Genomic DNA, 24,349 nt, shown 5'->3' on the forward strand with positions numbered 1-24,349 from the left:
CATCTGAAAACTAACCTTTCCAGCTCAGCGAGTAAACTCCCATCCAGTTTGATATTTCCTTGCTGGTGATGTGGTTTTTACCTGTCTTTGGGGAACTGTTTTAAAAAGCAAGATTCACTGTATCTTTTACCAAATCAAAAAGAAGCTCAATGATGTGAAATGTGCAGGAGTATTTCAGACAAGCGAGAGAATCAGCATGGCGTGTAAACACGTTCATAAGATGAGTCACAATAGGATAAAAATGAACTTAACAATGTTGAAGTCAGGAGTGAAATGGAGAAATCAAAACAATTGGAGAATGAATCAGAAATTGAAAATTAAATAGTTTATCCTCTGACATTCAGATTGGAAAAACACATGGGTGCTTAAAGGCTACATAAGGTGAAATGATTTACACAATCTCAAATTTTTGTGGGAATAGGCCAGGAAAATGTTTTTGGTATTCACGATGTTAATGTGGGGGCTGCTTTACCTATAAAGCAGCACCAGCACAGACTCCGTCCAGAGCACATGGATCAAGTGAGGGAAGAAATGAAGTTAATGGTGGACAGTGATGTTATTGAACAGTCATGGTAGCTGGACGTCAGCTATCGTGGTGATGCTGAAACCCGATGGGTCACAATTTTGTGATAATTAAGACAGAATTGTTAACATGGTAATGAAAGCAGTCTGTTGTCCAATCCTGGACTAGTGGACTGTATTAAACAAATCTGGCATACGTGATCTGGCAAAAAAATTGCTAAAAAGATGTTGTCAGTATCAGAGATCATGGGAACTGCAGATGCTGGAGAATCCAAGATAAGTGTGGGGCTGGATGAACACAGCAGGCCAAGCAGCATCTTAGGAGCACGAAAGCTGATGTTTCGGGCCTAGACCCTTCAGAAAAAGCTTTTTCTGATGAAGGGTCTAGGCCCGAAACGTCAGCTTTTGTGCTCCTAAGATGCTGCTTGGCCTACTGTGTTCTTCCAGCCCCACACTTTGTCTGTTAATGGAACTGACAAGATAAAGCTGATATTTCTTTGGCTACTGTAACATGAGATGGCAGTTTCTGAAAAGTCTTTTTTGGAATTAAAAATGCACTGGCCACATTTCAATGGCTAATTGATAAAGCAATCAAAAGACTTTAGTAATAACACAGTTTGCATTGACAAGTTGATTGCAGTTTTGCTAAACTTGAGAAGAGCACTTGCACCTCTTTGATCAGTTATGAAGAGCCAGTTTGTTTATAATGAATTTGCTAAGGTTAGGGTGACTTATTTCGGGCGCTACTTAAGCCTTGTCCCAAGATAGCGTGTGGCGAAGGAGGACCAACTGTAGAAAATATTGCATGAAGTTGGCATGAGTGAATTTTATTACAGATGTGTTCTGATCTTCATCACTGACGTAGTTGTTGAAAAATGTAAGAAAATCTGAATGGATGCCTGCTGTGTCCCTCCAGCTCCACACTGTGTTACCCCATTAGTAGCTATTCAGTCTCCCAGACTGATTTCCTCTCCTTTATTTCTCCAACTCCTCTTTTCTCTCTCTATGGAGCCTATTTCCACCTATCGTGGAGCCAGAATGTTAACTGATTTCTCTTCACAGATGCTGCCAGAGCTGCTGAGCTTTTCCAGCAATTTCTTTTTCTGTTTCTGTTTTTGACTTCCAGCAGTCCTTTTCCAGAGTATCATAGTGGTTTTGAAGATGTGAAAGTTGTTCCCAATTGAGGCCATTTAAAGTGGCTGTTGGTGATGTTGGTGTAGGGGTTGTAGAATGACCTGTCGGTTAAGAAAATTGATCCCATATCAATGAAAATTGTTAACCATTGAAAAACTGAGATTGAGCCTTCATCAACATGGAAGAAACTGTTATTTAAACAGGCCACAATCATTCAACTTTTTTAATAGATATTTTGGGACAAGGACTTGCAATTATTACAATATAGCTTATTCCCTAATATTTAAAAATTGACAGGACTGCGGATGTTGTAAATCAGGACCATAAACAGAAGTTGCTGGAAAAGCTCAGCAGTTCTCACAGCATCTGTGAAGAAAAACATCAGCGTTAATGCTTCATTTCCAGTGACCCTTCCTCAGACCTGATCAGCTTTTCCAGCACTTCTGTTTTTGTTTTCTAGCTGTATCTCTGTAGAAAAAAGAGAACTTTGGTGCACACATTTGAAGGACAGTTTTGTGGGTGCCTGTGAATAGTGTAAAACATGGTTGCTGTGTTACTCACTATGCTTAATGCCAAAATGTTAGTACTGTGACATGTGTTTAAAATTTGTTTGTCAGGAAGATGCCTGTTAAAGACTTTCAGTCTTTGTGGGTAGATGTGATTTATTTGTATTTTTAGTATTTTATTTCAGTTGCATTTGTCAATTTGACCTCATGGCATGTGGAATTTGCAGTCTGAAGGATCTTTGCCTAATTTCTGTAGCCATGGTAATGTCTTTTAAAAATACACCCTGAGAGAGGTGGTTTTGAAGATGACCAGGAATCTGGATACATGCTTGCTCAAAGTCTCCAAAACAAAACAGTGCATCAACTTTTCAGATTCTGAAGGTGGGCGGGGAGAAAGCGGGTGGCAGTGTAAATGCCCCGAGCTTTGAACAAATTAAACTTTTAAAAAAAAAATTCAGTTCCAGCAGTTGTGGCGAGTTTTCTGTTTTACACAGCTAGCTTCAGCTGTTGCTCCTGAGGCAAGCAGAAGATGGCTTGGCTTAGCTTAACTTAGACTTTGTTAAGAATACATGTCCTTTGGTGTAAAGAATTGAGTAAACAGCCCAGACCAAGATGTTTGGTTAAAACCCAGAAGGGGCTATTTGAAGTTGAATGTTTTAAGCTCAGCCTCTTCCTTGATTTTATTATATAACTATTAGACTCTCATGACCAGGAATTAAAGCCACAGCTCAGCCAAGCCCTTAGTGGATTAGAGGAGGACTTTTTCTCTGAAAGAGTCATCAGACTTGACTGTTTTCTCCCACAGATGCTGCCAGACTTGCTGAACTTCTCCATCAATTTCTGTTTTTGTTTTCAGGAAATTTTTTCTCTAATGTTTCAGTATTGTAATGGTATTCGGCTGGAATTAGTGAGTTTTTTTATTTTACTGGATTTTGAAGTCTAAAGTGTTATATTTGCAAAGTAAACTTCTGTTATACTTTGAGTCAAATCTGTAACATTGCGTGATTGTTTCAGTGAAAGACTATCTCGCTTACAAACAAAATGATTGGGATCTGATTTGTCCAGTAATAAGATCAGCTGGGCTCATGACCATATTCATTCTGCTACTTAGTGTGCATAGGAAGGATTGCCCTATTAGCCTCTATATAGCACCACCCTTCAATTTGACCGTGCAGCAAGCTGCTAACATATAAAATGTCCTAAATTGTCGCAGCAGAAGGCTGATCAACCAAGAGTGGAATTAGTGACTAGAGGTAATAGAGGGATGACTAAATACTTAGTGAAAGTAGTAAGTCTGTAAGGAAGGTGATTGGTCAAGAGTTTGGAGAAGAGTCCAGACCCCTGATACTGGATGACTTGAAGGCTGGCTATCGTTAATAGGTGATAGTGAGAAGATATGTACCAGAAGATTGTGTTGTGGCAGTTTGATTTTTTTTTCCTGTTTAGCTAAGTGATTTTCATCCACAAACATGTGAACGTTTTAAACCAGCTTACTCTCTGTTTACTTCCAGTAGCTACTGGAGTGCTGGGCAAACCAGACGATATGGGATTAGTGGAGTCTTCAGTCAGCTGAATTGTTTTACGGTGTGTGTGCGTGCGTGCGTGTGTGTGCGTCTGTGTGTGCGTGTCAGGTTGGGTGCCGACCGGACGAGCAGGCATACCTTAGACGAACCACAGGACGTGCGTCATTACATTTGTCTGACGAAATTGATGTTACAACCAGCAGATATGAGAAAAGGATCAGGAACTGTACGGAATTGTCTGTTTTAGTTTTGGAATGTGTCTGCAGAACCCGTCTTGCTCATTGCCTAAATGAATGAAAGGAATAACTCAGCAGAAATACCATTTAAACCAATTAAATACTTAAACGCTCCAGAGCTGATAAGATGGAGTGTGTACATGGAATGAGCAAAAACACATCCAGTCATTAAAACTGGAGGTCAGACAGAAAGCATGTAGGACCTCCTCAACCAGTTCACTACTCCTTCCATGCAAGTTGCATGTTTGATCCTCTAATGCATGAGATTGCAGAATTGATTATTATCTCCAAATACAGTAGATTTAACAGCAATGTTAAGATTTCTGAACAGTCAGGTTTTCACTCCGGTCTCCTTTAATTAACCTTTTATTTGTCTTTGTTTCAGACCTTGATAAATTGGATAATGAGAAAAGAGAGCTAATTGAGAGTGACATTGCTGCCCTTCATCATTTCTACAGCAAGCACCTTGACTTTCCCGACCAGGCTGCCTTGATTGAACTCTTTGCTAAGGCTTGTATCAGATTTGGAACTACTGTTTTTGTTTTTGTATGAGGATGTGACTAGGTAACTTCAGAACTGCCAGCTGTTTGTTATGCGTACAGATATCGTGAGTTGTCACATTACATCTGATATTGTATTAGATTTGTGAAGATTCCAACAGGACTTTGGGATATACATCTGTAAAATTAACTGAGAGCTTGTGATGACTACAGAAGTTTGTTTTCTTTGTAAATCTCCCCCTGTGAACCTAATTTTTTGGAATACTGTAACATAGGGAATGTATTAATCTCCACTGTGTTTGCTCTTGATCTACATTTTTTTTAGTCAGTGGCTAGTTGGAACCAGAAATCTAGCACTTGCAACAGATGCTGGATTTGAAATTGCAGGAAATTATGACAATATAAACTCCAGGATCGTCCTTTCCTCTAAAGGTGGCTGTGGGTTTGATGCTAATTGAACCCATGTCATCTGAGCATTTTCAACTTCAAGGATTTGTCTGAAATTCATAGATATTGGGTAACCACCTGAATTGTGCTTGGCACATTGATCATTGAGTAAGTTCAACTTTCAAATTCCTTCTGCTGAAGCAAAACCTGAGTGTCCAGAAGTGATTGAGGAAGGGTGGTTAGTTGCATAGACACTTGTCTCCCCAGTCTCCTCTACACAACAGGACTCTCCTTTTGAATCCTAGTATTGTATCTGCTAGGGGAAGGCCAGGAAACCTTTGAATGTTATGGTAAGTGTCATATCATTCTGCTACCATTACCTTGCTAACTTGGGAGAGGACCTCTGTTTAGGAGTCCTTGTCTGGATTTATTGCCAGAATTGTGCAAGATGTTACTGGCTGAACTATAGGGCAAGCACAATGTTGCCAGTAGGTCTTACACCAGAATTGAGGCAGCTTAAATTTCTTGTCTCTGACTGTTTTCTGGGTCTGAAGTAGGCCATGAGCATGTTACAAAAAACCAGTGCAAGTGAATATATTCCTTCCTTGGTGATAGCAAGAGAAAACATTGGCCTTGTTTTCACAAGTGCCAAGATCCTCCAGTGCAAAATGCGCTCTGATCTCTAAACGGCTGCAAGCAATAATGCCAACTGTATGAAAGACAAAGACTTTAATTTCATTAGATTCTTAGCTTGTGTGACAATGTGTACCAGCTCATGTATGTGAATGCCAGATTTTTGGCAACTCTCATTCATTTAAGCAGTTATTTTTACAGCCATTCATTGTATCATTCCTAGCAAACCAAGGGTTGGACCCTGGGAGGGTGAGAATTCCTGCTGGTGTCTTTGAATTCCAGTCTTCCAACCCTACACAGCAGCAAAGCACAGATATGACGAGGTGCATGTCTCCACCAGACCCATAGTGACCACACCATTGAATTGTTGAAGCAGTACTACTTCTGTATCCTTAATAGTTATAGGAAAATCCTTTTTAGTATAACTAAGGTGATCTTGGGAACTTTGGCTAAGGTTTGCTGTATTAACTAAACTTTGCAATTTATACTGCACTTTTTTTTAAAGAAAATAAATTTCGATGGTAAAGGATGCTGGTGTAGTTGCTGGAGAAACCAGGAAAAACACCTGTGCAAGCATATTCAGCTCTTCTTTAGAATGTTGAACAGACTGATCATACAGGATTCCTTTATCCTCTATTCCACCTTCTCCTTTTATCTGATTTATTTTGTTTGTTTATTGGCGAATATCCAGTTCATATGAGTTACCCTATTTGCCAGCCAGGTCACATGTTGCACTGTACGTTTCTTCCTCCAGTCTTTGAAATGGAACTTGTGCAACTACCATGCCCAAATGTATTATCCTTCAATGTAGCAGTTGAGTCTAGAGTCTCTTGACATAACACTTTCCCTTCCATCCATTGGTTGCTCAAATACCTAAATTGATACTTTGTTTGTGCAGTTGCCCTTACTAAAGCCTTTGAGGTAGCTGAAGCTAAGAATATGTTTGAAAGAAGCTTGTGAGATTTGAGCTGCCACTTGGATCACTTGAGCACATCCAATAAACTAAGTGCAAACCTGCTTGACTATCTTTTTTTGTGGTGATTTGTGTAAGTAGCCAGTAGAATAGGCAGGGGACTACTTTGGATATGTTGTCATCCGAAGAGACAACAGAATTTTGTCATGCCCAACCTACCCCATGCTCCCAGTCTTCATGCTGGTCAGTCTATGGGTGAGCAACCTAAAGATCTTGGTGACTGTGCTAAGAGCTGGAGAGGCTCTGACTTCCAGCATAATAAAACGTCAAGACGACCATTGTGAAGGCTGTATAGTGATTTGTTTCATCTTTTAGGGAGGTTTGGATGAGTGTTTGCTGAAATAATTTTGGGCAAATAAGTAACCTGTTTGAGGGGTGGCAGAAATGTGCTGTTATGATCCCGGGAGAGATTGAAAACTTTTCTACAAAAACAAAGATTCCCAGCAAAAGATTAAATCACATGACAAGGCTTCATGTTTACTGTAACTAAAACTCAAATTAACATCAATTAAGCATTACTTATTGGTTCACTACTATAATAAATTAAAGGGAAAAAGTACCTTTTCCCCTTAACTAATTAACACAACTGAAAATTCAGTGTCAAATTCCTACCACATTCTTAGCTAATACAGTCTGTGGCTAAAACTGCAGACTGCTTCTGGATATTCATTAGGTTCTCTTCTCTCTTTTGGATGACGGTGTATTTTTCCAGGGTCCCCATTTGAGAAGTCTCCCACCTAACAGCATGGTTGATGGAAGAAATGGGCTTCGTGGTCTCTTATTTAATGTGCCTCTGTTTAGCTTTGATACTTAGCAATGCTTTCAAATCTCTGAATGCTAAGCTGGAATTGCTCTAGATTGAGCATGCCTGGGTTTATTTATCCTTTGACAGTAAATATTAATTCAATCATTTGATTTATTAGTGGAAAATACCTATAGGATGACAAAGTCTAAAATTTATTTAGAAAATACTACATGATCTACATAATTTTCATGGCTATTTCAAATATAAAGTGATTTTCTAAGCTGCATGCTTTCAATTAGCCAACCTTATCATTAGCTTGCTTTGCCTTTATCAAGCTAGGGATTGACTGAAATTGATGGCAAGCCAGAAGCTGCAGTGGTGTTGTTTGGCTTGGCTAGACCACAGGTCTAGCAGCCTTAGGCTGGCAGTCACTATTCCTGCCACTGAAATCTGGTTTGCCACATACCTGACTTGGTGTGGGTCATGTTTCTGCCACCATTTGAGGCCTAGAGGTCCTTGAATTTGTATTGTATGGAGATAGTGCGTAAAGCAGTTCTAAACTCCATTTAGAATGTGAAATCCACATCCACGAGTGAAAAAATGTTATACTGAGAAAGTAGTTCCATTGTTTTGTGCAAAAAAGAAGTGGTTGCTGAATAGCTCTGCATGCCCCAAAATCAGCCTTGCATTCATGAACTTTTAAACGTTGTCTATGATTGCAGTTCTGATTTGCAACCAGTTTCTCCCTCCCAGTATTTATCAGGCAGGCTCAACTTGAGCCCAAGGCATTGCTTATCTGAGACTGAGGGGGACACTGGTCAAGCTCTATCTGTAGAGAATAACTTTGAGGAAGCAATTGTTTCTGCAAAGGTTTTAGTTTTGATTTTCCTTTTTTAAGGTTAACTGTAATGGTTTCACAATTGAAGATGAAGAGCTTTCTCACTTGGGTTCTGCTATCTTTCCAAGGTGAGAACTATAGTACAAAGCACCTTTTTTCTGTTGCTATTTAAGATCTTTTATTATAACTGCAATTCTTTTATTCTTTAAAGCTACAGATGAATTCCTGATTGCTGTAAACAGTTCCTGAAGGACTGCCCCCAGCTAATACCCACTGCTTGTTGTACTCTATAGTATTCTCGATGTTAGCACAATTTAGGTTACAATGTAGGACCTTAAACTAAAAGCCAGTTTGATCCAATTTGATTATTTGCTGATAACCAAGGGATCAGTGAGTTTTTCCAGCAATTTCTATTTTAGCCCACCACAATGCATTTCAGGGGAGAAGCAAACATTCTCTATCTTGGAGCCAAATGCTAGACGATAGAAATGATAATGCAGCATGTATCAAGCAAGTTAACATCACGCCTGACCTTAAAGTGAACAGCACAATGGGAGAGAGATAGTAGCAACTGCCGATGCTGGAGAATCTGAGATAACCAGGTGTAGAGCTGGATGAACACAGCAGGCCAAGCAGCATCAGAGGAACAGGAAAGCTGACATTTCGGGCCCGGGGGGGGGGGTGGGGGGGGGGGGAATATGCCTGAAGAAGGGTCAGGGTCCGAAACGTCAGTCTTACTGCTGCTCTAATGCTGCTTGGCCTGCTGTGTTCATCCAGCTTTACATCTTGTTAACACAATGGGAGGGTTGATTCACTTCACTTTAAAGGGTTGGTTCCATGTACACAACCTCCAGCTTTTACTTTGTGTGCCTTTTCTTTGTCCTTCCCCTTTTCAGGTGTAGTTCTTATGATGTTTTGTTCTTAAATGTCCTTGCACCTTTTTTTTCCCCATTTGTCACATACTATTATCTCTGCTCTTTTTGCATGAGACTTTCCTACTCTAACAATTTGTAGACTGAGAAAAGAATGCTTGATTCAGTTATAAATTTTAGACCTAAAACAGTATGGAGATGGAGGGACACAGCAGGCCAGGCATCAGAGGAGCAGGAAAGTTGACATTTCAGGTTAGGACCCTTCTTCAGACTTCGAAACATCAACTTGCCTGGCCTGCTGTGTCCCTCCATCTCCATACTGTTTTATGTCTAAATTTATAACTGAAACAGTATGGAGATGGAGGGACACAGCAGGCCAGGCAGCATCTTTGGGGCAGGAAAGTTGATGGTTCGAAGTCTGAAGAAGGGTCCTGACCTGAAATGTCAACTTTCCTGCTCCTCTGATGCCTGGCCTGCTGTGTTCCTCCAGTTCCTCACTGTTATCTCTAACTCCAGTGTTGGCAGTTCTTGCTATTTCTACTTGATTCAGTTAGTCCACAAAGCAGCATGATATCAATGCATTGCTCTTCTTCAGACTGTTAAAAACTGAGATCTCAAATGGTCATTGATTTTAGAGACTTCTTGATGAAATAATGATCTCAACCCTTTTCACGATAGGGTGCTGGTATACTGCCTGTACCGTGGGTGAATGCTGAGCTCCCACTCTATTCTGGTCCGTGCTTTGTTGAATTTAGATTTATGGCATCCCTGACCAAGGGGATAGTGAAGAGTTTGATAGGAAGGTGAAGGCTGATCTTACCTTAATGCCTCCAGTTGAGTTTATTTGGTTTTTCTTTAAAAAGAAGAAAAATTTAGACTGGAAGCTGCTGATGGTGTGTTGGGGCACAAGCCTTAGAAGACCCAGCCTGACAATGTCATATCCCTGTAATTACACAGTCAGTTGACTGACCTAATTGCTGAAGCTCTCTGCATCACTACCTGCTGGGTATTTATTCACTTCCATTATTCTGTCAGTTTTAGTAACTCCTCCAAGATTGTTACTGCAGTGATGTGGGCTGTATTTGGTATTTACAAAATGATCAACCTTTTTTATGCTTTTAACTATTTGAAAATTTTGTTTTCTTTTTGAATGTGTTGCTAATGTGTGAGGCTCTTTCTCGGGTATTCCGTTATGGCTGCAAGGACAGCTAAAGATGAGGAAGAATTGTAATATCTTGTTGTAGCTTCAAGCAAAAACCAAGTCTTTTCAATGGATTGAATTTTTATTTTGTTTACTTAATGCTTAAGTGATTAAACTGTAGTATAGTGACAGTTAAAGCTCGCTTGATAAATTGTTGGATATAGTTTTCTGGATCTGAGTTGATTCAAATTCTAACTTTCTCTGCTCATCGGTTTTTTTTTTTTGGAGGTTCCAGTTGGGTCATCTGTGAACTTTCCACTCAAGGAGAGGGACACCTTGGTAATGTCCCACAGACTAGGCCCAAATATCCTGTAAGATGATGGAGTAGCACTCTGAAAGCTTGTGATTTCAAATAAAACTGTTAGACTGTAACCAGGTGCCATGTGCGCTCTGACCTTATCCACCCAAGTCCAACACTGACATGTCTACATTATTGCTAACAATAGTGACTTGCACGGCTACTTTCACTACATCACCATCAAAACAGCTGTAGTATTGTGCTAGTGACCTTGTCTTTTGCACAAATGAAAAAGGGAGGGCGCAAGTACAATTTATAACCTTTTTCAGTACGTGCAGTCTAGCTTTTATTTTGGTTGTTGGTTGTGCATTATGGGGAGGTGGTGGCCTGGTGGTATTGTCACTAGACTGTTAATCCAGAGACTCAGATTAATATTCTGGGGACCTGGGTTCAAATCCCACCATGGCAAATGGTGGAATTTAAGTTCAACAAATACCTAATGAAGACTGCAAATCCATCATCAATTGTTGGGAAAAACCCATCTGGTTCACTGATGTCCTTCAGGGAAGGAAACTGCCATCCTTATCTGGTTTGGCTGACATATGAATCCAGACCCACGGCAATGTGGTTGACTCTTAACTGCCCTCTGGGCAATTAGGGATGGGCAACAAATGCTGCCTGGCCAGCGATGCCCTCATCCCATGAATGAATAAAAGGAAAAAAAATTCCCAATTTGTATGTATTGCTTATCCATTTTAAGTTGTACAAGTTTTTTTTAAAAACTAAATTACTAACTTTAAAACATTGCAATTCCTGATATACCTTGTTTCTGTTCCTTGTAGTGTTGCCTTGATGAATCATAGTTGCTGTCCAAATGTGATTGTAACCTACAAGGGTACAACAGCAGAAGTCCGAGCGGTGAAGGAGATCAGTGCTGGGGAAGAGGTTAGTAAGAGAAGAATTTTAAATCACAGTTGTAGTAATTCTGTTATTGTGACTGTACCAGGAAAGTCTGCAGTGTGGCCCATGCACTGAGAATTACTTCTCTTTTTTTTTTAAAAATGTGTTCCAATGTTAAAAATAACTGACAGCAAAACTCTAGCTTTTAGGCAAGATAAAAGCTTAGTTTGAGAGTCAACTATTGCTGACAGTTGCTAAGGCCAAGTTTCACACTGCTATAAGATAAAATAGACACCAAAGTTTAAATGTGAATACAAATAAAAGGTACTCATTAAAAATGAAAATCTGGTTAGTGCAGACCTGTTACTTACCTGTAGATTCTCTTTCTGAAGGTGAAGGTAGTTGAAACTGTGAAGTCCAAATTTAGCAGCTGCAATGGTTCCTGTAGTTGAATAGTTAGACTTTGTTTGCTTATACAAGTGAACCCTATTAGTAGGGCACGGTATAGGGGACCAAGTTTTTAGTTCTTAAGCTACAACACATGTGTGAACTCTCTCAGCAGAACCCTGGTTGAATTCCTGAAATGTTTGTCTTTCTGTTTTATTCTCCTTTTTCTGACTTTTTTTCATTCTATTATTATTTCTTCCTTTACTTTTTTTGTTCTCCCTTTATTTTCTTTGGCTGTTTTCTCATTCTCCGCTGTCCTGTACTTGTGCGGTTGTGCTCTCGCTCCCATCCCCTTCTAACTCTCACCATAGAATCTCTACAGTTTGGAAGCAGGCCCTTTGGCCCAACAAGTCCACACTGACCCTTAGAGCATCTCTCTATAACCAACCTAATCTATGTATTCCTGAACGCTACGAGCAATTTAGCATGGCCGATCCACCTAGCCTGCACATCTTTGGACTGTGGGAGGAAACTGGAGCACCCAGCGGAAACCCACGCAGACACGGGGAGAATGTGCAAACTCTGCACAGACAGTCACCTGAGGGTGGAATTGAACCTGGATCCCTGGTGCTGTGAAGCAGCAGGACTAACCAATGAGCCACCATGCTACCCACTCACACTCTTACTACTTTCTTTCTCTGTCTCTCGCTTTCTCTTCCATCCTGGAAGTTGAAAATAAAGTATGATAATGGTATCGCAAAGTGACTGACATTTGCTTGAATGGATAGTATAGGGTAGAGCCCTGTGCATTGCTGAACAACAGTTTTGATGCTGTGAATTCCTAAAAAATATATTATTGAAGTTTATAATTTCTGTATGTAGGTCAGTCCTTCCTGAGTTTATTTAGGGGGAGAAGCCTACCTGTTGAACTAATAGAATTGTCCTTTCAATCAAAGCTGCATCTTGTCAAAATAGTGGGCCATAGACTAGCTCAGTTATTATAATTTCATTGATTTTTATAAGGTAAATATTTCTCCTCCTTCACTTATAAATAAACTTGCAAGTTTATGGAATTTATGTATTTATTTGTGTGTTTGATCTACATTTTTAATTGCAGATTTTCACTAGTTATATTGATCTTCTATATCCAACTGAAGATCGGCAAGATCGATTGCAGGATTCCTATTTCTTCATTTGTGACTGCACAGAATGTGCGACAAAAGCAAAGGTAACTTTTTTGTTTTTTATTGTACTCCTTACCACCTCTCTCCATGTCACTGCAACCAGAATCCCACCTTCCCTCACTCAGTTGCTTGCCAGGTTGTTGGCTTTCTGGGAGTGGTGGCTTGCATCTTCTGTGCTACAAAGATAACATAAATGTTATAAAATAATGGAGAATTTAGCAAGCCCTCGCATACCTGGAGGTCCTTGCCACTCCACACATTGGAACAGGATCTGACAACTGCGGTTACCTTTTCCAATGTTTTGCGGTTGGCACTTGAATCTTGCTGAATCTCTTGCAGCCCAAGCGGTTTGATATCCTAATGATGACTTTAGCCATGTGCTGTACGTGCTGACTCCATCTGTACAAGCAGACTCCAACTGCAGAAGTCATTGCAGCTGCTCAGTTTTGACTTTAGGCTTTCAACTGGTTCACCCTTTTTTTGGAAAGTGCCTACAAACAATGAACAGATCTACAACCTGTAATGGACTGATCTGGATTTCATCTTTACAAGCATCTGGATTCTGTATCTACTTTTATCATTCTTTTCACATCAGATAACTCTATCAAATTCTTAGTTTCTCATATTGTTACTGGGCAGTACAGGATTGCTAAATTTCCTATGAATAAGCACATCACAGACATCTCCCAACTGGCAATGATTTTAATACACATTTTGAATCGTTCACTATCTAGATAGTTGTAGAATGAAATCTCTTCTTGGTGCTGAAGTTGGTGGGCCTTTCATACACATTTTTGTAGCTGCCGGGGTAATGATCCCTGACACAATTACTTGAGAATTCAACCCCTCAGAAGGTGAAACCTTTCTGAATTCATTGTTTTTAGGTGAATGGAATGAACTCTAGATATACTGCCCAAAAGAAACCCCACCTGCGTCCTGTTAATAGAGGATAAAGAAATGGCAGATGAGATTGTTATGGACCAGATCAAATTCCCTCAACCTATCAGAATAGCCGAAACCCTAACTTTTATTTAAAGGCAAGTGTAAGGTGTGGCATGCCAGATATGATTAATTGGTTGAAGTATTAGGCTTTAAATAAAACATACTTTATTCTTGAACCTCTGCTAAAATACAAAAAGTCATAACTAAAACTCTTACCAAAATAGTACTATTTAGCTACTAATCTTCAGCTGTTCCAATATTGCAGCATCCTATAAACACACCATCAACAAAAGCAAACTCAGCGAAACTGATTTTCATGTGCTATCTTCAGTCCACGAGTAAGGAGTAAACTGAAAGCATGAATCCAGCAACAGGAAGAGAACCCAAACTTTTGCAGTAGCAGAGAGAGACCTGTATCTAGCATTTTCTCTTAAACCCCCAGCTTCAACAACTGAAAGGAAAAACTAAAATACTGGGTCTGTGTGAGCATGACACCACTCTCTCTCTTGTGCTTCGTTTGTCTACGTTTTTTAAAAAATATTCCCAAAACTGCAAGGTAATGCTTTTCATGGAGCAGACACCAGCTTTGCAGCACTTGTTTTTGAGAGAAACAGCGTGGAATAAATGCCTCTTAAAGGTGCACCTTATCACAAAACGAATGAATATTTTGCTTCTATCTTCACTACTGGTGATACAAATCAATCTCACTTATTACCTGTAAATCAAAAGGTGGGAGGAAGTGTTGAACTTATTGAAATTGCTGTCACTGTGGAAGTGGTACTGAGCAAACTGATGGAGCTGTGGATGGATAGGCCCCAGGGTCTGGATGGATATTGCCTTAAAGCCCTTTTAAAAGGGATGACTAATGAGACAGGTAGATACATTGGCATGATCTTTCCAAGATTTGCTCGATTCTGAATGGTTCTGACAGTGGCAAGCAGCAATTGTACCACGTCAGTTCAAGAACTGAAGGAGGCAGGAAGTCTTATAGGCAAGTTAGCTTGATGTTTGTCATTGGGAAGGTGTTAAAGTCGATCATGGAGGTTCTAGTTGGGCACTTAGAAAAACTTGATGATTGAGAAGAGTTGGCATGGATTTGTGGAAAGCAAATTTTTGTGTTTTTAAGGCATGAGATGCTTTGGATGAGAAGGAGCCTGTGGACACTACTTTTTGGATTTAGAAAAGGCATTTGACAAGGTGCCACATAAAAGGATATTGAGGAAAGTAAAAGCAGAGGTAGATTGAATTCCTTACTTAGCAAAAATCTAAGGTTACCGGAGGTAGATGGGAAAGTGAAATTTGAACCACAAACGGGTCAGCCGTGATCTTATTGAGTGGTTGAGCAGACCTGAGCGACAGCTTGGCTGACTACTTCAAATCCATATCTCTGATACAAGCGAAGTGATAACACACTTGCATTTGTTTGTTGCTTTTCATGACCTCAGGACGTGCCTTTGCATTTCACAGCCATTTAGCAGTGTAACTCCCATCCAAATGTGGCAAATGACTTCCGCTCTGATGCAAAGTAAAATTATAAAGGGGAAATGAGGATGGAGATTGCAACTTAATGTCACCGAACTCCATGTTGACCCACGAAGGCTGGAAACCAGTGGCCATACTCATGGACTGAACAGGGATGTTCTGAAAAGAAGAAATGGTCACCCAGTCTACATTTTGGTTCTCCAGTGTGGAGATGACAACATCATGAGTAGTGAATACAGTATACTAATTTGCACCAAGTGTAATTTCAACTGTTTCATAGTGTTTGTGAATAAACATTCCCATTCATCTCTGCAGGATAAAGAAAAGTTGGAGATTACAAAATATGGTGAGCCGCCAAAGCCAGAGGTCATCAAGGACATGATTAAATATGCTCGGAATATAATTGAGGAATTCAGGAGAGCAAAGCATTACAAAAATATCCTTTTTTGCTGTGAATTGGTCATAAGCCGCACGCCTGTTTAAAAACCAAAATGCTACATGTTTCGGTGGCGCTGTTGTCTTGTGTTAGTTTATTGATTTTGATTCTTTCATACAGGATTTGAAGAGTATACAGAATATTGGCTATTTGCCACTCTTGTTCCTGGTGCATGTAAATTTTTTTTGCACTTTGGAATAAGCAGCATTTAAAAATTGTTGATGGTGCAAAATCAAAGACTGGTTGAGGAAAACTACACAAGACTTGAAGCAGGTGCCGGCTGTGAGCGGATTGGCGATAGGAATAATTTGATTGTAGGGAAGTGAGGTGATGTATTGGGGAAGGCAAAATAATGAATGGGGATACAAGCTGAATGAACAACTACTGAAAGTGATGAGAAAACCACTTTTTTTTTAAAGCCCATTACTTGCAAGGGCAGCTTTTGAGTATCTTTGGATTTTACAAAGCAGGCCGTAGAGACAGGAGTAGGCCATTCCACTAGTTGTACTTGCCCTGCGCATTCAGCATGCTCTTGGCTGATCAAACACCTAGTGCCCTTTTACCATCTCCATAACCTGGTATGCTGTTGATAATCAAATCTATTAATCTTAAACACACTTGAAAATTGAGCTTCCATAGTCTGCTGTGGCAGAAAATTCCAAAGGGTGTCACCTTTATTTTTAGATGGTTCTAGACTCGCAATCCAGGGTAAACATCTTGCCTGTATCCACTTTTTAAATCCATAAAGTTCCTAAATGGTATCGCCTCTCATTCCTTGAAACCGGAGAATACTGGCCCAGTTTGCCTAGACTCTCTCTCTTCTTGGCATTGTCCTGGGAGCAAGTTTTTCGTGCATATTCATTGCACACTGTCGATGACAATATCCTTCCTGAAATGAAGAGACCAAAACTGCACACACTGTTCCAGGTACTGTCTAACCAAGCTCTATGTAGTTGAAGCAAGACTTTAAAACTCCTGAAAGCAAATCCTCTTGCAATAAAAGCTAATGTTCCATTCACCTTCCTAGAAGCCTGCTGCATCTGCTTGTCAACTTTCAGTGACTTATCGACAAAGACACTTGGATCCCTTTGTACATCTATGCCTTTCCATCTGCTGTGTTCTTGATGATTCACTGTGCCTGTCTAAATTTTCCTGAAGGTGCTTCACATTTTCCTTGCAACACCCATTCCCACTTGGGATTCTACCATCTACAAATGTTGAAATGTTACCTTTTTGACCCTGCCTTGAAATCATTGGTATTTATTGTGAGCAGCTGGGCCCCAAGCCTACTGATCTTTACGCTATCCCAGTAGTCTCAGCCTGCTGATGTGAGAGTAGCCCACTTATTCCTGCTGTCTGGCTAACGGTCAGAAATCAATCATTAATCTATGCCAACACGTGATTTCCTATCCCATGTGCTTTAACCTTTTCTAACCAGCCTCTTGTGGGGTCTTTATCAAAAATATTAGGAAGATCAAAGTATGCTATATCCATCAACACACCTATCAGTTTGGTTAGTAATCCCTTCAACTCCAAGTTTGTCAAACACAACTTCGCATTTGGGCAAAGTCAGCATGAATTTGCATTCATATCATCCAGCTGTCTCTTAATCCCATCCTTTACAATAGATTCAAGTACTGTTTCCCTAATTATAGGTGTAATACTAACATTCCCTTTTTAAATAGCTGGTCAACATTTCAGCTGCAGGAATCGTTTCCGAATTGATAGAATTCAGAAGATAATACCCAATGCCTTGACTATCTCTGTCGTCACCTCAATAGCACACTGGGCTCTGAATAACATGTCTTTGCCTTTCAGCCCCACTAATTTCTCCAGTACAATCTTGCTAATGCTGATTTCCTTCAACTCATTCTCCCCAGCCATTTGGATCTCTGTCTGGGAGATTTCTTGTATTTTCCTCTGTGGAAACAGATACATAGTAATTGTTTAACTTTTTTCTTTTGAGTAAGCTTTAATTATAACACCTAAATCCTGCTCTGCCCAAAATTTCTTGTTACCGTCTGACTCACTCTGCCAAAGTCTCCCTCACTAACTGTACAGACATAGAATACAGGATCAAAAAGCGACATATTAAAACAGTATATGGATTCATTTTGATACTGAGTGGTAGAAAATTTGACTTGAGCAGTTACAATGTGTGGTAGCAGATTGGCTGGCTGATTATTTGTAATGCCTAACGTTTAATTATATTGACTACATTGGAAGTGAAATATCTTTGTGTGGACTGAAATGATATTGACTTTGTTTTGCTACCATTCAAGATACCTTTCTGTTCCTAGGTGTAGGGAAATGACATGAGAACCTGGGAATTATTATTATCAGAACCAATGTTGGTAAGAGAGAATTTGTCTTTAAATGTTTTGAAGGTCTTTTGAAAACTGGGTGGGCGATTTCCTCTAGGTTGACAGTTCATCTTCACAAAGTTCCCTGGGGAAAGAGAAATGTACAGACTCGGCACTGCCAAGCACACAATTTGTGCAAACGAAGCACTATGTGTGAGTGATCAAAATGAAGTATTTGTTTTAATCTTCCGTTACAGAATAACTTTTGGAGCTCCCTGATATTCTTTGTACAATTCTTAACTATCTGGCACCCCCTAGTGAACTGCTGGAGATCTGCGAGTTAAGTCTGGATAAGATGGGCTCCGCCTTTGAGGATAACAATGTCTACATGCTGCATATGATGTACCAGGCCATGGGAGTCTGCATGTATATGCAAGACTGGGAGGGAGCCTTACGATATGGTCAAAAACTAATCAAACCTTACAGGTGATTGAAAGAATATATTGTTGACACTATTTATTTAATGTAATCTTTCTACAGGATAATTTCCAGAAATAGTTTGTTTATTTTGGGTTTTAGAGCAGTATTATTAACAGTGTAACATTTCACTATGCATGAGTCACACTTGTGCAAAGTGAATATTTCATCATAAATTGTTCCATACTGCAGTATGCTTGCAACCACATTACATTTTTAAAAAAATTAAGATAGAAATGCTACTAGCAGATTTGAAGTTAAATGCTGTGTAAAGGTAACAACTTCAATTTCTAGCCATCAGATATAAATATCCATGAGGGGAGCCTTTTATTCTGGGTATCTAGCAGGGAGCAGCAGGTACTCCTCATGCTAAGATGTGCATTTTTTTTGTATTTGCAAGCATGCCAGAAAATGCAAGTCATTTCAAATGAGTGAGTCATTGAGTTGTGACAATTAAGCCACCAAGCTCTGTTCTGACTTCCTGTGTGGAGAGAAAATAGCCTACAAGCTGGATGTGGAAAATAACTTGTACTAAGCCAAATAAAATGACCCAGGTTCTCGGGAAGCTTTCCATTGTAGAGGCGGTTTTGTGTCTGCATTTCTGCATGTAGCAAGTTAGTGTTGACAGTGTTGAACACTAGGCTCTGTGCTGTCCCATGTGGAGGGAGGAGAGACTTCTTTTTTCCTCCCCCACCCCTCTTGTACCTTATCAAATAATTACTTGCCTGCCTTTTTTGATCACAATGCAGTCAAGACTGAGAAAATTAAGTTAAATTATATCGAATTTTTATCCTTTTCAAAAAAAAAACTGAAAGAACTGCGGATGCTGTAAATCAGGAACAAAAACAAAGTTGCTGGAAAAGCTCAGCAGGTCTGGCAGCATCTGTGAAGGAGAAAAGAGTTAATCATCAGTTCTGAGGAAGAGTCACTACACCCAAGACGTTTCCCCCCCCCCCCCCCCCCCCCCCCGGCTTAACAGATGCAGCCAGACCTGCTGAGATTTATCCTTCAAATTTCTTTTGCCTACCTCCTAGGATGCTTTGTCTTCAGGAATTACATTGCTCCTGCTTAGTTAAATTTGATTTGTAGTTGTAATGTAGCTTACTTTTGTCTTCAGCAGTAGATTGCAGTTGTATTTAAAAAAACAAAAATTCTAGGCAAACAGTTTTTAAAAAGTGGATCCAGTCATTCAGCTTGGTCTGTACCTGGTAATTTCACATTTTAATCACTTTCTGATTCTCACATCCTGGATGCTATTGCTTTATGCAGGAAATTATGGGTATCCTGATGTGGCAGAAATCTCCTGGGGAGGCACTGTGACGGTGTTGTCTACAGAAGGCAGTATCCTTCTGCAAGGACTGGAGTCACATGTAGGCCAAACTGGGTAAGGATGGCAGGTTTCCTTCCCTAAGGATATTCCCTTCCTTTTTCTGCAATTACTTATGTTTGAGACAGTATGTATGATCAGGACCAGATTGGTGGAGTAGAAACTGTCACGCTCTCGTTATAAAGTGATATTTTTAAGGAGGGCAAAGTGTTAACTGGATTGACTACTACCATTTCCCAAGGCCAACATTGTTCCTGCTCAGGTTTTCAGCTGTTCAAAGCAACTTAATTCTGATCAAGGAGACAGAAACAGACTATTTTTAAGTTGTTATTACACCAGAGATGAGTGTTTTATAGAAAAAGGTGTGTGTGTGTGTGAGATCCAGCAGTTAGTTGACTTTGTTTGTTTGTTTGTTTTTAATTGCAAAATATACTTTTATTGGTAGCCCGTAACTGTGCACAGCGCTGTTATCAACCTCATCCTCCCAGTATTTGGGAAATATATCTGGCAATTCGGTTCTTTCACAGAGTATCCTGTAGGCAGAGTTGAGCAGGCACTTTCCATTGGAGGAACATAGTGAAACTTGGCATGTTTTCTGAGCCAAGGAGTTGTAAATTTTAAAAACTACAATCTCTAAAGGCTGTATTAATCTATGGTTGCACGTTACCATTTACTTTTAATAAACCTGAGTAGTTGATTATGGCAAAAACTGCAGTGTTTATTAGAATTATTTTATCCTGTTATTTCCAGTAACGAATTTTCTGTTTGCCCCTGAGAAATACGTTTCTTTCTTATAAAAATAATATGACCTTCCTTTTGAACGAAGACTGACTTTGGAACCTTTGAGGATGAACATGAATAACATCTAGTGCAGAGAATTTTTACTGTGATTGAGTGAAAGCATCTACTGCCCAATTAAGTCACTGACTCTCATTTCCTGTTGCGATATTTGTTCACTTATTCTGCATTTGTAGGATGTCACTAGTCACAAACAGATTCAACACCCTTTTTCTCCCTTCTGTTGTCAAAGACAGGGGGTCCAGGAATGTGCAGGTTAGTTGGGTTAACATGGGAAAAGCAGGGTTACGGGGAGAGGATGGGATGCTCTTTTGAGTGTGGAAACAGACTTGCTGGGCCAAATGGCTGCTTCCTGCAGTGTAGAGATTCTGACAATTTTCAGAAATCTCAGTTTGCAAATTGGATGCTCACCCACTAGAAACACCTTGGCAGGAATTAATGAGTGAATGGAATTTAACCTTGTTCTCACTAAAATGAAAGCACAATGAAGATGATGAGAAATGTGCCCATGATTTCCTGATGTATGCTGCTGGTGGATGAGCTTTTTGCTGGGACACTGGCTTCATAAGGTCAGCATTTCCAGGTTTGAATGATCAGAGGTGATTTCTGGGGTACAACCTCCCTTCTCCACTGTGCTGACATCCCTTAAGAAAAATAAAGGCACTTGCTATTATCATTGAACACGTGGATTTTCCGATTGGAATTCTTCTTTTGTGCTCAGATTATAGATAAATTTGTGAAATGGTATGACCCATTAACACCTCTCAAATTTGGTCCAGAGAAAAGACATTTTATCGGGCATTCATCATCCAATGTGTTTGAATTGGTTTTGAATCTTAGGTCTGAGCCATTATAAAACAATTGCACATTTATCTGTACTGAGACACTTAAATGTTGCCAGAGATTCTTTCTTACTTAAAAAAAACTTAATTGTTGCTTCCTCAGCAACAACTTGTTCCTAACGCTGAAGAATATTCAGAGATGCCTAACTAAAAGGAAATAGTTATATTCAGTGACTGATGATTGACTTTTTTTTTCTTAAAAGATCTCTCGCTGACAACCTTTTAAGAGCAGATGATGGTGGAGAGGTTAAGTGTTAAGTCCTGAATGTTGGTCATGCTTTCAGCTACAATAGAGGGGTGGAGAGAGTGGGAAATGCACATGCTACAGAGTTAAAGTGAGCAACAAAGATTGAAGAAGGGAGATATCGAAGTGTAAGAGCTGGATGAACACAGCAGGCCAAGCAGCATCATAGGAGCAGGAAGGTTGATGTTTCAGGCCTGGACCCTTCATCAGAAAAAAAAATTTGAAGGCGAGGTGCAGCCGTAGAGGAATTGAAAACTTCTATGATCTTTTTGTCAACGTTTGAGGTTTTGGGCACAAACTGTTGAAATTAAAGAGTAACATGCAGCGCAGTGGTCGAGGTTTGTTATGAATTGGGGCACAGACAATGGATTGACTGAGATTTATGGAGGATGAACAGTTGGCAGAGGAGCAATAGCACATTCAAACTTGGACAGGCATGACTGAAGCTTTAGAAAGAGCTGGGCTAAGGCAGGGATGGAAAAGAGTAATATAGAGATGGAAGTAGGTGCTGTTGTGTAATGGGGAGAAATTGGGATTGGAAGCTGCCAGAATCCTTGGGCTTTCACTGTAATACTGTTGTCCTGGAGGTTGAAATGTGGTGGCTTCTTGTAACTTGTGTACCAACTTATATGACATTTGGAGGAAGTGTGGCATATTCCATGATTCAGTAACTCCTTATTTCAACTGGTGGGCAGTTAAACACAGTTAGAAAATTAGAATGAAAGGGGGGGGGGGGGCAGAAGAAAATTAGCATTGTGATTTGTAATTTTAAAATAAATTAAATTTTGCTTTTTTTTTTGAAAAAAAGCAGCAAACACTATCCAGCATATTCTCTGAATGTTGCTTCAATGTGGCTGAAACTAGGACGGTTATATATGGGCCTGGAACACCACTCTGCTGGAGCTAAGGCACTGAGGAAGGTAATAAATTCACCTGTTGCTTTCCTCATTATAGTCACCAAGTGTTGACTTCATAACAGATATGATTGTCTTGATGGCTTGTTTTTAAAAGAACATTCCCAAGAAGGCTCTTATGTACTTTGTGAACTAGACTACTGGGTAAGAAAGTGTTTTGAACCCAGAAGCATGCCTTGGTTTTAATTTGTAATTGTAGCCTGTAGGCTGTTCCTGCTGGAAAATAATCCCAACGTGCTGTCACTTAAAGCTGTAGACCCATTTTCTAAATTTTGCATTTAGACTGGTATCTAAAAGCACATTCTTTTCTGAACTTCAACTATTATTTCTTCATGAAAATAATCCTGAATAAGAGGTAACATATTATTTTCTGCCAGAATGTACTGAGGTTTGTGGATTTTGGGATAATTGTAATAAATCAGACCATTTGCACAAATGTACACACTTCACAATATGCTAATCTTCGAAAATTCACCCCATCTCATACAGTTAAATGTATTTTTAGTGTGTTTACTTATTGAGTGCCCATCATCATCATCATCATCATCATGTGTGAAACGTTGCGGTCTGTTACTTTTAACCAAAGTTTAGGATTCTAATATGAATTTCATTGACTGCACTGCTTTTTTTTTTTTTTTGAAAGTTCTTGTCCAGCAATTGGAATCAGTAATTTGATTTCATTCGTAAAGATTGCTAAGAAAGGTTGACTGCACAAATTATGTCAGCCCTATCATAAAACAGAACACCCCCTCCCCTAAAACCTCAGTTATCCCAAAAGAAAACCTCAGCTGGACAGAAGTTCATCAACCTGAATTAAAAATTATTTCCTTCCACAAATCCTGGCTGGCCTGCTGACTAGCACTGGCATTTTTTTTTTGTTGTGTGATGCAAATTTGTTTTTAAAATAATCTATCAAATCTTGCATAGATGTCAAATTGAAAATTCAATATCATTAAATAATTGAAAGACACCATTTCAAGGTTTGTAAATAGAAACTGAAAGAACTATGGATGCTGTAAATTAAACAAAACCAGAAATTGCTGGAAAAGCTCAGCAGATCTGGCTGCATTTGTGGAGAGAAATTGGAGTTAACATTTTGGGTTGAGTGACCCTTCAATTCTGAAGGGTTACTCGACCTGAAATGTTACATCTGGTTTCTCCAGTAGATACTGCCAGACTTGCTGAATTTTACTGCCAATTTCTGGTTTTGATTCAAGGTTTAATTTTACCTTCTGTGTCAGTAAAACACAGAAGTAGATAGAATGTTTAAGTTTAATTATTTTTTAAAAGAAATTCTTGTTTTAATTTTAGCTGAGTTTTAATATCTGACTTCTTTGTAAAAAGAAATTTGAATTTTGAAAAATTCTTTGTGGCGTGAGATTTTTAGCAATTCATTTTGTGCTGTGTAATTACAGTACCTTGTAAAATTTTATTCTTTAAAGAGAGTCATGTTTTAGAATAGATGTCGAGAGAAACAATAACTGACTTAAATTTGCCTTTTTTTTCACAGGCATTGACCATTATGGAAGTGGCACATGGCAAAGATCATCCATATGTTCTCGAAATTCAGAAAGAGCTGGAGGGAAAATGAATTGTTTTCCTTTTGTTGCTTCAATTCATTTAAATCACAATGTGAGACTGTCTGCTTGTATGCTGGTACCTGTCAACAAACTAATCTCTAAAAAGATTGGTTGGCATGGATATGAAATCTGGAAAATAATAGCATAAATATCAAAGGAATGCAATTTTTATTTTTCTTTTTAATATTTAAATGCATATTACAATAAATGTTATAAAGCTTTGAA

The 24,349-nt window shown here is 39.3% G+C and overlaps 1 protein-coding gene across 3 annotated transcripts in view; it reads left to right on the forward strand.

Annotated features, from left to right (window-relative positions):
• The window catches only part of smyd2a (SET and MYND domain containing 2a), a 43,691-nt gene extending 19,342 nt beyond the window's left edge, over nucleotides 1-24,349 (forward strand). For 2 of the 3 annotated variants that reach the window (XM_048536290.2, XM_048536293.2), the window contains 8 exons: nucleotides 4,307-4,431; nucleotides 8,058-8,125; nucleotides 11,151-11,253; nucleotides 12,713-12,823; nucleotides 15,519-15,639; nucleotides 18,254-18,428; nucleotides 22,439-22,550; nucleotides 24,055-24,349. In XM_048536290.2, coding sequence (XP_048392247.1) covers nucleotides 4,307-4,431; nucleotides 8,058-8,125; nucleotides 11,151-11,253; nucleotides 12,713-12,823; nucleotides 15,519-15,639; nucleotides 18,254-18,428; nucleotides 22,439-22,550; nucleotides 24,055-24,135 — 896 coding nt within the window. In that variant the 3' untranslated portion in view covers nucleotides 24,136-24,349. The remainder of the gene's footprint in view (nucleotides 1-4,306; nucleotides 4,432-8,057; nucleotides 8,126-11,150; nucleotides 11,254-12,712; nucleotides 12,824-15,518; nucleotides 15,640-18,253; nucleotides 18,429-22,438; nucleotides 22,551-24,054) is intronic. The other variant, XM_048536292.2, reaches the window with a different exon arrangement.

The sequence above is a fragment of the Stegostoma tigrinum genome, chromosome 9, assembly GCF_030684315.1.
Source record: "Stegostoma tigrinum isolate sSteTig4 chromosome 9, sSteTig4.hap1, whole genome shotgun sequence".
NCBI lineage: Eukaryota > Metazoa > Chordata > Chondrichthyes > Orectolobiformes > Stegostomatidae > Stegostoma > Stegostoma tigrinum.